Source organism: Podarcis gaigeae (assembly GCF_964106915.1).
Source record: "Podarcis gaigeae genome assembly, chromosome: 8".
NCBI classification, from domain to species: Eukaryota; Metazoa; Chordata; class Lepidosauria; order Squamata; family Lacertidae; genus Podarcis; species Podarcis gaigeae.
Window position 1 is genome coordinate 86,897,485 of NC_139684.1, and position 15,085 is coordinate 86,912,569.

The following is a 15,085-nucleotide window of genomic DNA, read 5'->3' on the forward strand; positions in this document are numbered from 1 at the left end:
TTTCCCAGGCGACCACCCGCCCAGCGCCCACCCGCCGTATCCTCAGGCTGCCCATATCCTGCCCCGACGCCGCTCCGCGCCCCTCCTTATAATCTTGCTAACTCATTCATAGAATCGCATGCAATACGTAGTTGGAAGGGACCCAACTGGAGGGTCATCTAGTCCAACCCCCTGCAATGCAGGAATATTTTTGCCCAACGTGGGACTCGAACCCAAGACCCCGAGGTGGATAGTCTCACGCTCCCACAATTGAGCTATTTCAGCTGTTCCTGGGTTGGCTGATAAGAAAGAAGGAAGTAGAAAAAGAAAAAAAATTGCACGGCTGCAGCTCAGCCAGATGGGCAGGGTTCAAATAATAAAATTAATATCACCATAGTTATTATTTGGAGTCATAACTGTGGAATTGTAGAGTTGCAATATTAGTTAAAGTAAACCTGGCAGGGGGCCAGAATTATTATTATTATTATTATTATTATTATTATTATTATTTCAAAATTATAACAAGACATATTATCCAAAAAATATCATCCTTGTTCCCCCCCATTTTTCCTCCCCCCCCCAAAAAAAACCTCTCAGTTCCTGTCTTTGGTTTCTCTAAGAATGCTGTTTTCTGCATGTTACAAAGTTGTATAGATCCTCAAACTATTTCGCTGATTATTATCAATAAAAAGTTTGTGAATGTTTATTCAAAACCTGCCAAGGAGTCCAGTTCGCTTTGTTGGGTCTTCAGATACTTTGTAATAATAATAATAAAATAATAATAATAATAATAATAATAATAATAATAATACTGTAATCATCATCATCATACAAACTAATAGCAAACCCAAACGGCAACCAAGTTGGCAAAGCCAGTGTGTTGTAGTGGTTAAACTTTAAGCTTGGCACTGGGACCCGGGTAAGACCAGGGTTCAAACCCCACCAGTGGGTGTGCCCATGGGGGCCCATCACTCCCTCTTAGCCCATCCTACCTCACAGGGTTGTTGTGAGGATAAAACAGAGGCAGGGGCACCATGCGTGCCACTTTGAGCTCCTTGGAGGAAAGCAGGAGGGAAATAAATCAAATAAATAGTAAAAAAGGAAAAAGTCACAAAAGCAGGGAGTAGAAATGGCCCTGCCCGGTGCCTCAGTGAGGGTGAGGGTGCCTTGCGAAAGCGAGGAGCCACCCCAGAAAAGGCTCCGTCTCCTCCCCCTTCACCCCACACACAGTATTGAGGCAGCATCCCTGGTCTCTCCCAGTCCAACACATGGAGGCAGAATCCAGCCAGTGGCCAGACTGGTTGAACTGGGAGGCAGCCCTCCATACCCACAGCCTGCTTTCCGTGGATAGGTGAAGAGGCTGCTCCCAGCTGGGCTCCGATTGGCTGAGAGGGATGCTGCTTCAGGGATGCTCGGGGATTAGACGATCAGAGCAGCATCGGCTTGTTTTCAAAGCCTCTGCCTGCCTGTGCCAGCCCCCTCCTCGCCACGCTGCCCTCTGATGGGTGGCTCCCGGCGGGATGAGCAGCGCCGCAGGGATTCCCTCGGGGATCCATCAGGGCTACCTCCGCAAATATGGTGAGTTGCCCCAACTACCTCCTCCCCCCCCCACCCTGGCACTCTGTTCCATCAGGTCAGAAATGCACCTTCCTGCCCCTGGCATCTTGTTGGGGGGCGGGGTGGGAACAAGAATCCATGTTGTTGTTTTTGCTGTTGCCTAGGTCTCCAGATTTTCCCGCGCCCCCTCTTTTTTTTAAAAAAAAAGCTTTTTAAAGAAATAAACCACTTTTGCTTGCAGGGCTGCTAAGCATTTTGCAAAAGACCTCAGGGTGGGTTGTGTCCCTCTCCCCATTTCATCCGCACGACAGCCCTGTGAGGGAGGTTAGGCTGAGGGTAAGGGGCTGGCCCCAACCACTAGGCCATAGCTGTCAACGTTTCCCTTTTTTTATTCCCTTATTCCAGATAGGATTCCTTGCAAGAAAAGGGAAAAGTTGACAGCTATGCACTAGGCACCCACAGCCACTTCCCAGCTTAATTGGCTCAAAAACCTGTATTTATGTATAAATGTGTATGTGTGGGTATGCAAATTGATGGAACTTTTGATTTGCTAGCAAAGTCCCTGTCTAGATTAAGGGATGGTGTTGTTGTTTAGTCGTTTCATCGTGTCTGCCTCTTCGTGACCCCCTGGACCAGAGCACGCCAGGCACTCCTGTCTTCCACTGCCTCCCGCAGTTTGGTCAGACTCATGCTGGTAGCTTCGAGAACACTGTCCCACCATCTCGTCCTCTGTCGTCCCCTTCTCCTTGTGCCCTCCATCTTTCCCAACATCAGGGTCTTTTCCAGGGAGTCTTCTCTTGAGGTGGCCAAAGTCTTGGAGCCTCAGCTTCAGGATCTGTCCTTCCAGTGAGCACTCAGGGCTGATTTCCTTCAGAATGGATAGGTTGGATCTTCTTGCAGTCCATGGGACTCTCAAGAGTCTCCTCCAGCGCCATAATTCAAAAGCATCCATTCTCCGGCGATCAGCCTTCTTTGTGGTCCAGCTCTCACTTCCATACATCACTACTGGGAAAACCAGAGCTTGAACTATACGGACCTTTGTTGGCAAGGTGATGTCTCTGCTTTTTAAGATGCTGTCTAGATTAAGGAATATGGAAAGGCAAATTCTACTGCAAGCCCGGAGAAATCGCTGCGACAAAAGTTATGGGGGGTGGGACTCAAAAGTATCTGGAAGTAGCACCCTCTCTGCCCCAGAAGATGCTTGCTTCATTCCCTAATCCCGGCTGCGTAGGATCTCAGGGTTGCGCAAAACAGCACTCTGCATATGTTCAAAGGGCCCATGCATCTTTCCTAGCAGTTCATCGTGTCTTTCCCATGACAACGGGTTAATGACTTCTCAACCAGAAGCCAGGAGCTCAGGCTGTGTAAAAATCACCAGCTTAAAATGTGTAAAGGTCGTTCTTTTTCTCAATTCTAATCAAAGCTGGGGGTGTTTTTTGGAGGGTGGGGCACATCTAAATGCAGTGTTTTGCAAGAAAGAAGAGGCTAGATATGTGATTGTTCCCAAGTAGCTGGTCGTTCTGACGCTTGCTCTGTACTGCTGTTAATGGGTTTTGTCCGTATATTGTCCTGGCCGTGTTATTTCATGAGAGGGCGGTATACAGATATTTCTGCAAATAGATAAATATACAAAAGCAAGCAAAGGAACAATGAGGCTATGCGATTCAGCCCTGGAGGAGACTTGTGCTCAGGCTCAGCCCTGGAAGTAGGTTTGTTGATTTAGCATTTGGGGAATATTCAGAATTAGAACTGAGATTAAGAAGAAGAGATCCCCTTCCCTTTGAATCTGCCGTTTGAGATTCCCAGACTCCAGAGATTCCTGAAGTCCTGGCTAAGTGTAAACAAGTCAGTGTTGTGCCAGTTGCTATGCAGACAGAAATTCAACATGTGGTGGTTGCCTTCAGCCTGGGTGGGGTGGGGGAGCAGAATGGTTATAGTGATGAGCTGTGCCTGTTGAATTTCTGTCAGCCACACTTTGTGGGTTATTTCATATTTATTTTTAAATGTCTAAAAAAAATCCACAGCTAGGCAGCTTCTACCCAACAGGGGGCTAATTTTGCATTGTGCCAGGTACTAAATTTCTAGAAAGCAGTGAACGCTCCCTCTCATCCTCATTGAGAGCAATTTATACTCTGTACCTGCTCAGAGGCAGGCACGGCTCCTCTTTCATACATCCCAGGACTCATTCCTTTTTTTTAAAAAAAAAGATTTTTATTAAGATTTTAAAGGTTACAGATGAAAAAAAAAAGAAAAGGAAACACTCAAGGAAGAAAAAGAAAGAACAATACATATATATATAAAGAAAAAAATCATCAAAAAACAGAAAAAAAGAAATAAAAAACAAGTCAAACCTTTAACTCACTTACTTACATTCACTTATTTCCTTGACTTCCTCACACCTTTTTGTACTCTAATTCAATAAAATATTCCAGAAAATCCTTCCAACTTTGTTTTTATCCTAATAATTTATCTTAACATATTATAATGTTATCTTGTCTCTTACACCAATTCATTTTTACTTAATCCTTTATATCTTTTCTGCTAAAACCACATAATTTTCTTTTCCCAACATCTTTCTAACAATCCTTAATTTTACAATATTTTTGAAGATAAACTTTAAATTTTTTCCAATCTTCTTCCACCAACTCGTCTCCTTGGTCCCGGATTCTGCCAGTCATCTCAGCCACATCCCAGGACTCTATCCTGCTGCTGGAGTGGAAGCAAGTGCCAGGATTGAGCCCCAGCACAAATAAATAAACCCCCACCGTGGGTCATGATTCCTTTATAATTCCACCAGTCTTGCATCTTGTTCCACCAGGCAAGGGATGCAACTAGCTGATTCTGCCCTTGTTGTGTGTCCCATTTCTCACAGGATTTTGGGGAGATGAACGCAAAGAGCTTTTCTCACCAGGCGGGGGGGGGGGGACCACAACTTTCTAGGTCAATCAGGATGCTTTTAAATTACATTTTTAAAAAATCTGCTCTTAGAGCTTTAATTAATTAATTGCATAGTTTAGTTGATTAAACCCAAAGCACCAGATCTCCCAGCTGTGCAAAAGGATCAGCTCACAACAAACCCTGATGACGAGGGTACCCCGGGCCCAAATTTAGCACACTAATAACAATAATAATTTTCTTATTTGTACTCTGCCCATATGACTGAGTTGCCCCAGATCCTCTGGGCAGCTGGGTAATCTTCTGGGAAATAACAAAGCTTTTTATCGTTCTGTGATATCGTAATATTGCATTTTATTCCTTCTTCTGCGTGTGTGAGCGCCTTCCGGGGATGATGTGTCGCTGAATGGCCTGCACAGATAGAGTCAACAAATAAATAGCTCTTACTGGTTACAATTTGAGGAGCTTTTAAAACTGGACTGCCAACCACTTCCTTTTTTCTTTTTTCTTTAGTCAGGCCCTGCTCCTCTACCTTCCAAAGCTGTAGGCATTAGCAGCAGACAACACCAGCCTCCAAGCTTCCCTTGAGGATTTCTCCTCCTAAAGGCAGAGGAGCCAGCTGGGGTGGCTTTGGGTTGATAAGTTGGCAGCCCTGTTTCACACACACAGAGACCCTCAACCAGTTCTGACTGTGAATTCGCTCCAATGCTTTTCCATCCGCAAGTTCCCCTCCCGCTTGCAAGATGAACCTTTTCCTCCACCTTCTGCAAGAGGGAAAAACGCTGCTTGAACCCTCTTGGTTTATCTGAGCTGCTCTGCTGCACACTGGCAATCGCAGACCCTCCCAGGTGCCCCTGTTTTCCAGGGACAATCCCGGATTTACTTATTGGCTTAAGAAAATAATGTTGTTGTTTAGTCGTGTTTAGTTGTAGTTGTTTAGTCATGTCCGACTCTTTGTGACCCCCTGGACCAGAGCACGCCAGGCACTCCTGTCTTCCGCTGCCTACCGCAGTTTGGTCAAACTCATGCTGGTAGCTTCGAGAACACTGTCCAACCATCTCGTCCTCTGTCGCCCCCTTCTCCTTGCACCCTCCATCTTTCCCAACATCAGGGTCTTTTCCAGGGAGTCTTCTCTTCTCATGAAGTGGCCAAAGTCTTGGAGCCTCAGCTTCAGGATCTGTCCTTCCAGGGAGCACTCAGGTCTGATTTCCTTCAGAATTGAGAGGTTTGATCTTCTTGCAGTCCATGGGACTCTCAAGATTCTCCTCCAGCACCATAATTCAAAAGCATCCATTCTTCGGCAATCAGCCTTCTTTATGGTCCAGCTCTCACTTCCATACATCATTACTGGAACAAAATTATACAGATAGCAAAACAAAGAAGTCTGAGTTAACATTGCCTTCTACCAATAAGAGATAGTAATAACTATTACAATAGTGAAAATACTAAAAATACATTTACTTCACCTTTTGAACTTCTATTCTGGTTACAATATATTACCATTCTATTAGAATCTATTATATCCTTTTATTATTTTATTTCCCAAATTCAACCTAACCCTCCCTCCTCCCCACTGCTTCCCTTCACCTGTGTGAGATTTTCCCAACATAATATTTTATCTAGTTGCTTTAACAAAATAAAATAACTTATAAATTATAATTACTTCTTTTGTCCTTACATGCTTAACAATTGCCTATTAAGAGTTCTGCTTTAACACCATATTTCTTCATGTATTCACCTATGCATTCCCAATCTGTATAGAATTTTTGATTGGAGCAGCCCCTGATTAATGCAGCCATTTTTGCCATCTTGGCAAACTCACAAATCTTAACTTGCCATTCTGTCAATTGTGGTACTTTTTCTGTTTTCCAATATTTTGCCATAAGTATTCTTGTGGCTGCCGTTATATACAAAACAAAATAAAAAAATTCCTTCCAGTAGCACCTTAAAGACCAACTAAGTTAGTTCTTGGTATGAGCTTTCGTGTGCATGCATGAGCTTTTCGTGTGCATGTGTATCTGAAGAAGTGTGCATGCACACGAAAGCTCATACCAAGAACTAACTTAGTTGGTCTTTAAGGTGCTACTGGAAGGAATTTTTTTATTTTGTTTTGACTATGGCAGACCAACACGGCTACCTATCTGTAACTGTTATATACAAAAATATACCATATTTCTTTTGTCCTTGGGTATGTCTATGCAATTTTTAAATGACATCTGAAGGCAGCTCTGTATAGGGAGATTTTGTTCAATGCTTAATGTTTTATTATGTTTTTATATATGTTGCAAGCCATCCAGAGTGGCTTGGACAACCTAGTCGGATGGGCGGGGTATATATAATTATTTGTAGTAGTAGTAGTAGTAGTAGTATGGAATAGGACATCCCTATTTTCATCGGATAAATGTTTCAGGGTATGAAACTGCCTCCCCCCGGCCTTTTGGGATTATTGCCGCTAGCATTTGATTGAATCCTAATCCCAAAGCGCCCACGAGAGAATTTAATCATTGTTTTAATCTGTTTGTTGCTGTGCATGATGTTTGTCCCGTCGTCGGCCCGCGACAGATTGATGGAAACGGAATCTCCTTAGTAGCAAATTACTCTCTGGGATAAACGAGCCATCCGTCCACTCAGTAATGAGAGAGCCTGATGAACAGCGGAGGAGAGGGCCAGAGAGGCATAATCCCCACTTCCGTCCAAAGGGGAGCAGAGGATGTTGCTAGTCCCCAAGAGGCAAGGGTGTTCTGGGGGTTGGTTTGGTTGACCCTTGGGGGTCCCTTCCAATTCTACCATTCTATAAGACTGAGGTTGAATCCTGACAAGACAGAAGTACTGTTTTGTGGGGACAGGGGGCGGGCGGGTGTGGGGGATTCCCTGGTCCTGAATGGGGTAACTGTGCCCCTGAAGGACCATATGCGCAGACTGGGAGTCATTTTGGACTCACAGCTGCCCATGGAGGCACAGGTCAATTCTGTGTCCAGGGTAGCTGTCTTCCAGCTCCATCTGGTACGCAGGATGAGACTCTCCCTGCCCACAGACTGTCTCGCCAGAGTGGTGCACGCTCTGATTATCTCACACTTGGACTACTGCAATATGCTCTACGTGGTGCTACCTTTGAAGGTGACCCGGAAACTACAACTAATCCAGAATGCGGCAGCTAGACTGGTGACTGGGGGCGGCCGCTGAGACCATATAACACCGGTCTTGAAAGACCTACGTTGGCTCCCAGTACGTTTCCGAGCACAATTCAAAGTGTTGGTGTTGACCTTAAAAGCCCTAAATGGCCTCGGTCCAGTATATCTGAAGGAGCGTCTCCACCCCCATTGTTCAGCCCGGACACTGAGGTCCAGCGCTGAGGACCTTCTGGCGGTTCCCTCCCTGCGAGAAGCCAAGTTACAGGGAACCAGGCAGAGGGCGTTCTCGGTGGTGGCGCCCTCCCTGTGGAACGCCCTCCCACCAGATGTCAACGAGAACAACAACTACCAGACTTTTAGAAGACATCTGAAGGCAACCCTGTTTAGGGAAGCCTTTAATGTTTGATGCATTACTGTATTTTAATATTTTGTTGGAAGCTGCCCAGAATTGCTGGGGAAGCCCAGCCAGATGGGCGGGGTATAAATAATAATTATTATTATATTATATTATTATTATAACCAGATTGGGTTGCCAATGGAAAGGTGCCAGGGCTCATATCCGCCTGCAAGTCACACCTTCCACCTCTGAAGCTAGTCGGCTGAGATTCCTTGGCCTTGAACCAAAACAAATGCTCTCACGCTTCTGACTTCTAATTCCTTGCCACCCTTGACCTCATGTTGTCCTTTGCAGGAGGCTTCCTTTTCAAGCAGTGGAAGGAGAAGTTCCTCGTCGTCTCGCTGGACGGCAGCCTGCTCATCTGCCCGGATGCTGACTCCCCGGCCGAGCTGGGCATCTCCCTGGGCACCAGCTGTGAGGCCATCCTGGAGGGCAGCGAGATCTGCGACCTGCCGCGCCTTCCTCTGGGGGCCCAGACGGACAGCTGCCTGGGGCTGAGTCTCCGCGACGGCAAGTTCCTTCTCTTCCTCGCCCCTGACGGCCAAGTGTGCAGGTGGGGCAACCCTCCTTCTGTTTTTTTTTTTTATATATATAGAATATTTATTACGGTTTTTTAGAATATTACAATAAAAAAGAAAAAAGAAAATAACAAAAATACAAAATAAAAATAGTTAAAAACATACAGATTTTCCATTGCTAATTTTCCTTTAGCTTATTTCCCAGACCTCCTCATACCTCCCTTTTTTGTATTCCACTTCAAATTGTTGGTTCAGCAAATCCTTACCATTACGTTTTAACCTGTTTATAACCCTTTTTTCATATTATCTTAAAGCATTACAGCTGGAAACTACTTAATTTCTATCCAACATCATTCTAACATTGCTTAATTTTACAATATTTCTGTAAGTAGTCTTTAAATTTCTTCCAATCTTCTTCCGCCAACTCTTCTCCCTGGTCACGGATTCTGCCAGTCATTTCTGCCAATCCCATATAGTCCATCACCTTCGTCTGCCATTCTTCCAAAGTGGGTAGATCTTGTGTCTTCCAATACTTTGCAATAAGTATTCTTGCTGCTGTGGTAGCATACATAAAAAAAGTTCTGTCCTTCTTTGACACCAATTGGCCAGCCATGCCCAGAAGAAAGGCCTCTGGTTTCTTCAGGAAGGTATATTTAAATACCTTTTTCATTTCATTATAGATCATTTCCCAGAAAGCCTTGATCCTTGGGCAAGTCCACCAAAGGTGAAAAAATGTACCTTCAGTTTCCTTACATTTCCAACATTTATTATCGGGCAAATGATAGATTTTTGCGAGCTTGACTGGGGTCATGTACCACCTGTATATCATTTTCATAATATTCTCTCTTAAGGCATTACATGCCGTAAATTTTATACCTGTGGTCCACAACTGTTCCCAGTCAGCAAACATAATGTTATGTCCAACATCTTGTGCCCATTTAATCATAGCAGATTTCACCGTTTCATCCTGAGTGTTCCATTTAAACAGCATTTCTCCTTCTGTAGTTTATGACGGGTGCTGGGAACTGTGGCTGCATGAGGGGTCTCCGCAAATTCATCCAATCCCCTTTCAAAACCATCCAAGTCTGTGCTCGTCACTACAACTTGCGGAGGCGATTTCCAACATTCCTAGCATTGTTGCACACCATGCAATTCCGTAATAGTGTTGCGTGTGACTTAGCTGTAGCATTCCCAAACCAAGGAAGGATTGGACTCTGATTAATAAAATACCGTATTTTTCGCTCTATAAGACGCACCCGACCATAGGACGCACCTTGCGCTCTGGAGGCTTCAGGCAGCTACCTTGGAAGACTGGAGAGCGAGAGGGGTCAGTGTGCACTGACCCCCTCTTCCTCTCCAGGCTTCAGTGAAGGCAACCCGAAGCCTCAGGAGCGCGACGGGAGTTCTAGCTTGGATATACAGTGGTACCTCGGTTTAAGAACAGCCCTGTTTACGAACGATTCGGTTTACGAACTCCACAAAACTGGAAGCAGTGTCCCGGTTTGAGAACTTTACCTCGGTCTAAGAACGGAATATGAATGGTGGAAGGGCACCGGCAGCGGGAGGCCTCATTAGGGAAAGTGCGGCTCGGTTTAAGAACGGTTTCAGTTTAAGAATGGACTAAGTTCGTAAACCAAGGTACCACTGTATGTCTGATTTACTTGGCTTTGCCCATGAAAACCTGCACGTTCGCACGCAACCGGAGCAAATGTCAATTTGGGTTTTCCACGGATGGCCATTTGCCTTCTTTAAAGAGCAGATCACCGCAAGGAAAGTTCCAGAACAAAAAAAGGGGGGCTGCTTGGATACTGAGCTTCAAAGCGGATACTGCCTTGAAAGATCAAGTGTGGATAAGCCCTGAGTGGAAGGATTTGAACCCTGGTCTCTCCCAGGTCCTGGTCCAACACTCTGACCCTTAGGCCAAGGCAGTTACGGCACCGTAAAATGCCAGATGGGTCAAAGGAGTGATGCTTGCAGGGGCAGAGTACGCCATGAGACACAACGGCATCCATAACACAAAATCCTGTTTTCCTTTTTTCCTGCAGAGGGTGGCTCAACATCTTGAGAAAAGTCAAAGAGGTAAGGATTTGAAATGGAAACTGTTGTAAAAACAAAAAATGCCCTTTTTCCCTTATGGGGTATCCAAGAGCCCATATAGAGTCCTTACATAGGTTCCCTATTGGTAGGAGAAAATAACAGAGGCCAACCAGAGAATATTGAGAAGCAAAGCAGCTAGTAACCTTGATCTTTATTGATCTGTTGCAACAGGGTGCTCCCCTCTCACACAGGAAAGGAGGAGGACCCAGAAAAATGGTGTGCAATGCCTTATAAAGACTTTTGAAATTCCCATCTTGTAGATCAAGACCACCCCCAGAAACATCATACATACACCACAGAAGGGGTGTAACCTAAGACCACCCCTCAGATACATCACAGAAAAGGTAGTCTTAAAACAGAAATTTCAATATTGTTTTTCTCTTGTTCTTGGAATTGCCTGTGGAGCCTGGCCAGTCTTTTGTAGTGATAAATAATTAGTTCCTGGGCCATGTCACAATTCCCATCACCCCTAGCTAGCAAGACCAGTGGTCAGGGATGATGGGAATTGTAGTTCAAAAACAGCTAGAGGCCCAAGGTTGGGAAACACTGATCTAGATGACCCTCTGGGGTTCTACCGACTGATTCTCGGCTTCTCTCTGCAGAGCTTCTCCCAGGGATCTCCCTCCAGCTGCAAGCTCCACATCAACTCGCCGGTGAGAAAACGCTTCTGGAAAGGCGCTGGGGGCAGCGGGTCTCCCAGCCCCAGCACGGAGAGACGAGAAGGTAGCGGTTCCAGGGGTTGTGTGGGGCGCCAGTGGGCCACATATGGGCATCCCTGTCAGGAGCTCAGCCTACTCTCGAGTAGGACCCTGGTAGAGACACATGCCCGACTGGCATGTTCTCTCCCTCCTAGTCAATCGAAAGCTTTCTTCAGCCTGAACATCACAGCGACCGATGCCAACCGCCACCGGCACACTTCGGGATCCACAGAGTTTGTGTATCATACGTGACAGACCACAGGAACTCAGCATTTTGGCTAATCTACTTTATTTACATATAAACACCCACGGAGCACTGCAACATGGCTCCCTCTCTCTCTAGCATCAGACAGGAAAGAGAAAAAGAACAAAGGACAATAGTCCCACTTCGCGGAACACAGGAACACAAACATCCTGTCTCCATCACTTCCCACTCTGTGGAATCAAAACATACATGTGATAGACAACAATCCCATGACTGCAATCACGGAGCAGGAATTCTAACATCCCCTCTTGGGTCAGGGCAAGCGAGATGCCAATCAATTGGGACTAGCTGGAAGGGTGGCAACCACAATGAACACAGAGGAAGCCGGTTTGCTCTTCATTCCCCAAACTGGTGCCTTCCAGATGTTTGGGACAACACGTCCCAGCCAGCCCAGCCGTATCTCCATTTCCTTGTGGAACCCGCTGCCACAGGAAACAGTGATGGCTACCAAACCAGATGGCTTTAAAAGAGGATTAAGACAAATGAATGGAGGAGAGGACTATCAGTGGCTACTAGCCAGGATGGCTGTGCTCTGCCCTCTACAGTTGGAGGCAGCAGTGCTTCTGAATCCCAGTTTCTGGTGCTGTAAACAAAAATCTGCCCTTTTCCCCTTATGGATAGGGGAATAGGGTGCTCCCTTCACATGCAGGAAAGGAGGAGGACCCAAAACAAAGGTGTGCCTGCCCTTATATAGACATGTTAAATTCCCTGCCCTGGAGCTCAAGACCACCCCTCCATACATCATGCATACATCACAGAAGGGGTGTAACCCAAGACCACCCCCCTCAAACATCATACCTACATCACAGAAAAGGTGGTCTACAGCAGAAATCTGAGTGCGTTGTTTATCTCATTTGACAGGTTACCTTTTAATGCTCACTTGATTGGATACCCTGGGGAGCCTGGCCAGTCTTTTGTAATCATATATACTTAGTTCCTGAGCCAGGTCACAGGCTCACCCTATTCATACACAGACATAAACTTAAGACAGGATTTGTGAAGGAAAAGACAATGGGGAGGCTTTTCCATTTTCCTTTGACCTTGCAGAGAAAACATTTGGTCAGTTTGGGAATCAAAAATGGTTTCAGGTAGGTCTTCCTGTTCTGATCTATGTACGTGATTGGTTGGTACATTTATGAACATTTATTACATATCCAAGACTTTAAAATTCCTATCACACTGGAAACCACAGAAGAGAAGAGGGCTCTTGTGCTCGGATCCTGCTCGGGGATTTCCCATTGGTAGGGAGGCTGTATAGTCTTCCGGGTGCTACCACAACAACCATCCACCGCAACTGCCTAGCTAGGCTAACTCTCCTCCAATCCTCTTTCCTGGGTCTCACAGTCTCCTTGCAGATGCCAAGACCCAGGTCTGGGGCAAATAATCTTTGGTGAGAGAACCTCTCCAGAGATTTAACAATCACAAAATAGGCAGCATAGGAAAGCATGGAAGTTTGGCTGTAAAACCTTTAAAAATATGTGTTTTCTATTGAACCCCGAAGTATTCCCTAGCACATGAATAGACCACACATTTGGTCAGCCATGAAACGGTTTACTTACCAAACTCTTCAAAGGTCAGATTCATGTGATTTTCCATACAGCAGTCGTAAAAAGTTGCACAGGCAGTAAAACTTTGCTTGGTAACAAGACAATAAAAGTTCCTAAACTATCAGGATAGGAGGAAAAGACTGGAGTTTCAGACTCCATCCTTGTTTGGACGAAAGAGGCTGGTTAAAGCCATGCAGCTGGAGGGAGCAGGTCAGAGCTGCTCACATGCCAAATCCACATGCAGGCTGAATACAACAAAAGGCTTCATTGCCCATTTCCTCCCAAGGAGAGGGGAAGTGACATAGGCAAAGCCTGGCAGGACAGCTTACTCTATGACATTAACCCCTTCATGTGCTAATTAGACTCAAGCATGATGGCTATATGAGGTAGGTTACCCCCTCTTAACCCCCCCTTGCCTTTTGCTTCTCTCTCCAGTTGCCAGGTCCAGCCTGTGCCACGAAACCTGCTCCCCACACTGCCTCCGCCACGGCCCCAAGCCCCCCAACACAGGAGTGAAGGCCGCCTGCCTCCTGGTGGGGGGCGCCGCCGCTGGTCCCAGCATGGGTCACATGGTCAGCTCATCCACAGCCGGACCCCCTGCGGACCGCCACCCGCCGGACTTCAAGGAGCTGGGCTACCACCCGTCGGCCTGTGATTCCGAACCGCAGTACGAGGCCCCCCTGGATTACGACGGGATGGAGCAGGACTTAGACATGGTGGATTTTGGGGGGTTTGCCTTCTAGGCTCTGGGAGCCCCATAGGGAGAGGTCTAAAGGGCTAAATTGCAGGCCTTCTAATCTGGAGCTGGCAAAAGGGGGTGCTCTGCTCCCTCCCTCTCTCCCAGGACTCGCTCGTCTGGCACCCCTTCGCAGACATTTCCTGCACATGCCCTTTGTTTGGAAAGGGTTGGGGTTCCTGCCTCAGAGATTTACCTCCTTTTCCTTTCCCCCCTCCCCATTTTTTTTAAAATTTTTTTTAAATATTTAATATTTTTAAAACCAAGGCAACGAAATACAGAAGAGAGTAATGGGATCTTCCGCAAAGAGAGTGGGAAATCATGAAGAGGGGTTCAACTGAGCACAAAGGACTTTCTCCGTTGGGGGGGTGGCAGCCTAGATCAAAAGGACTAAAAATAAGCACAAACCACAAGGTTTGACCATGAATTCTTATGGAATTAACCATGCCCATTTGCATTCAGCCGGGGTTTCTTGTCCATGCCTTTTGTTGTTGACGTGAGCAATAAATCCATACCAAACTAGAAGAAAACTACTTTATTTTTCTTTTTTTTGCTCTGTCCTCTGGTGTGTTAACTTTTCTAGCAGGGGTGTCTCCCATCCTTTAGAGCACAAAGCAGCCACGTCCACCTGCTTCAGATGTTTCCGGAAACGAGCTATAATGGCTCCGGTAGCAGCAAGAAGATGGGAAATCAACCCTTTAAGCTCCTCATTAAATAGATTTTAAAGGGTGGGTTGGGGGTATGGGAGAAACTTGCTTTCCAGTGATTTTCCTGGTTTCTTTGAAAACTACCGTATTTTTCGCCCTATAGGGCGCACCGGCCCATAGGGCGCACCTAGTGTGTTTTTTTTTGGGGGGGAATAAAGAAAAAAAAAATTATTTCCCACCCAGGCACGGGGCTGGGGCGAGGGAAGCCCGAGCTTCCCCCGACCCCAGAACAGGCTGCTATCCGCAAGCTTTGGGAGCCCGGCGGGAAGTCGCACCGGGCTCCCAAGGCTTGCAGATAGCTTCCTGAAGCTATCCAGGCTTCAGCGAAAGCCTGCATTCACCCCATAGGACGCACACACATTTCCCCTTCATTTTTGGAGGGGGAAAAGTGCGTCCTATAGGGCAAAAAATACGGTAATAGCCAGACTTTCTTAACTTTGCCACAGTGCCACCAGTGGTGGAGATAGGGTCCTGCTCTCCCCCTGTTTTAAATTCTTTGTTATCAGGACAGCTGTGGTCTGTAGCTGTAGGTTCCAGGCTGTAAAGGAGTGCTTGGGC

At 46.2% G+C, this 15,085-nt stretch overlaps 1 protein-coding gene across 2 annotated transcripts; it reads left to right on the forward strand.

Annotated features, from left to right (window-relative positions):
• Window positions 1–1,455: 1,455 nt before the first annotated feature.
• LOC310851640 (uncharacterized protein) lies at window positions 1,456–14,208 on the forward strand. Of its 2 annotated transcripts, none has more exons than XM_083754245.1 (5): window positions 1,456–1,557; window positions 8,254–8,512; window positions 10,523–10,556; window positions 11,177–11,297; window positions 13,520–14,193. In XM_083754245.1, the coding sequence occupies exons 1-5, from the start codon at window positions 1,500–1,502 to the stop codon at window positions 13,825–13,827; spliced, it is 780 nt and encodes a 259-aa protein (XP_083610371.1). In that variant the 5' UTR covers window positions 1,456–1,499; the 3' UTR covers window positions 13,828–14,193. The 2 variants fall into 2 exon arrangements, with proteins under 2 accessions (XP_083610371.1, XP_083610372.1); XM_083754246.1 differs by lacking the exon at window positions 1,456–1,557 and adding an exon at window positions 2,707–2,930 and having other exon boundaries at window positions 13,520–14,208.
• Window positions 14,209–15,085: the final 877 nt, after the last annotated feature.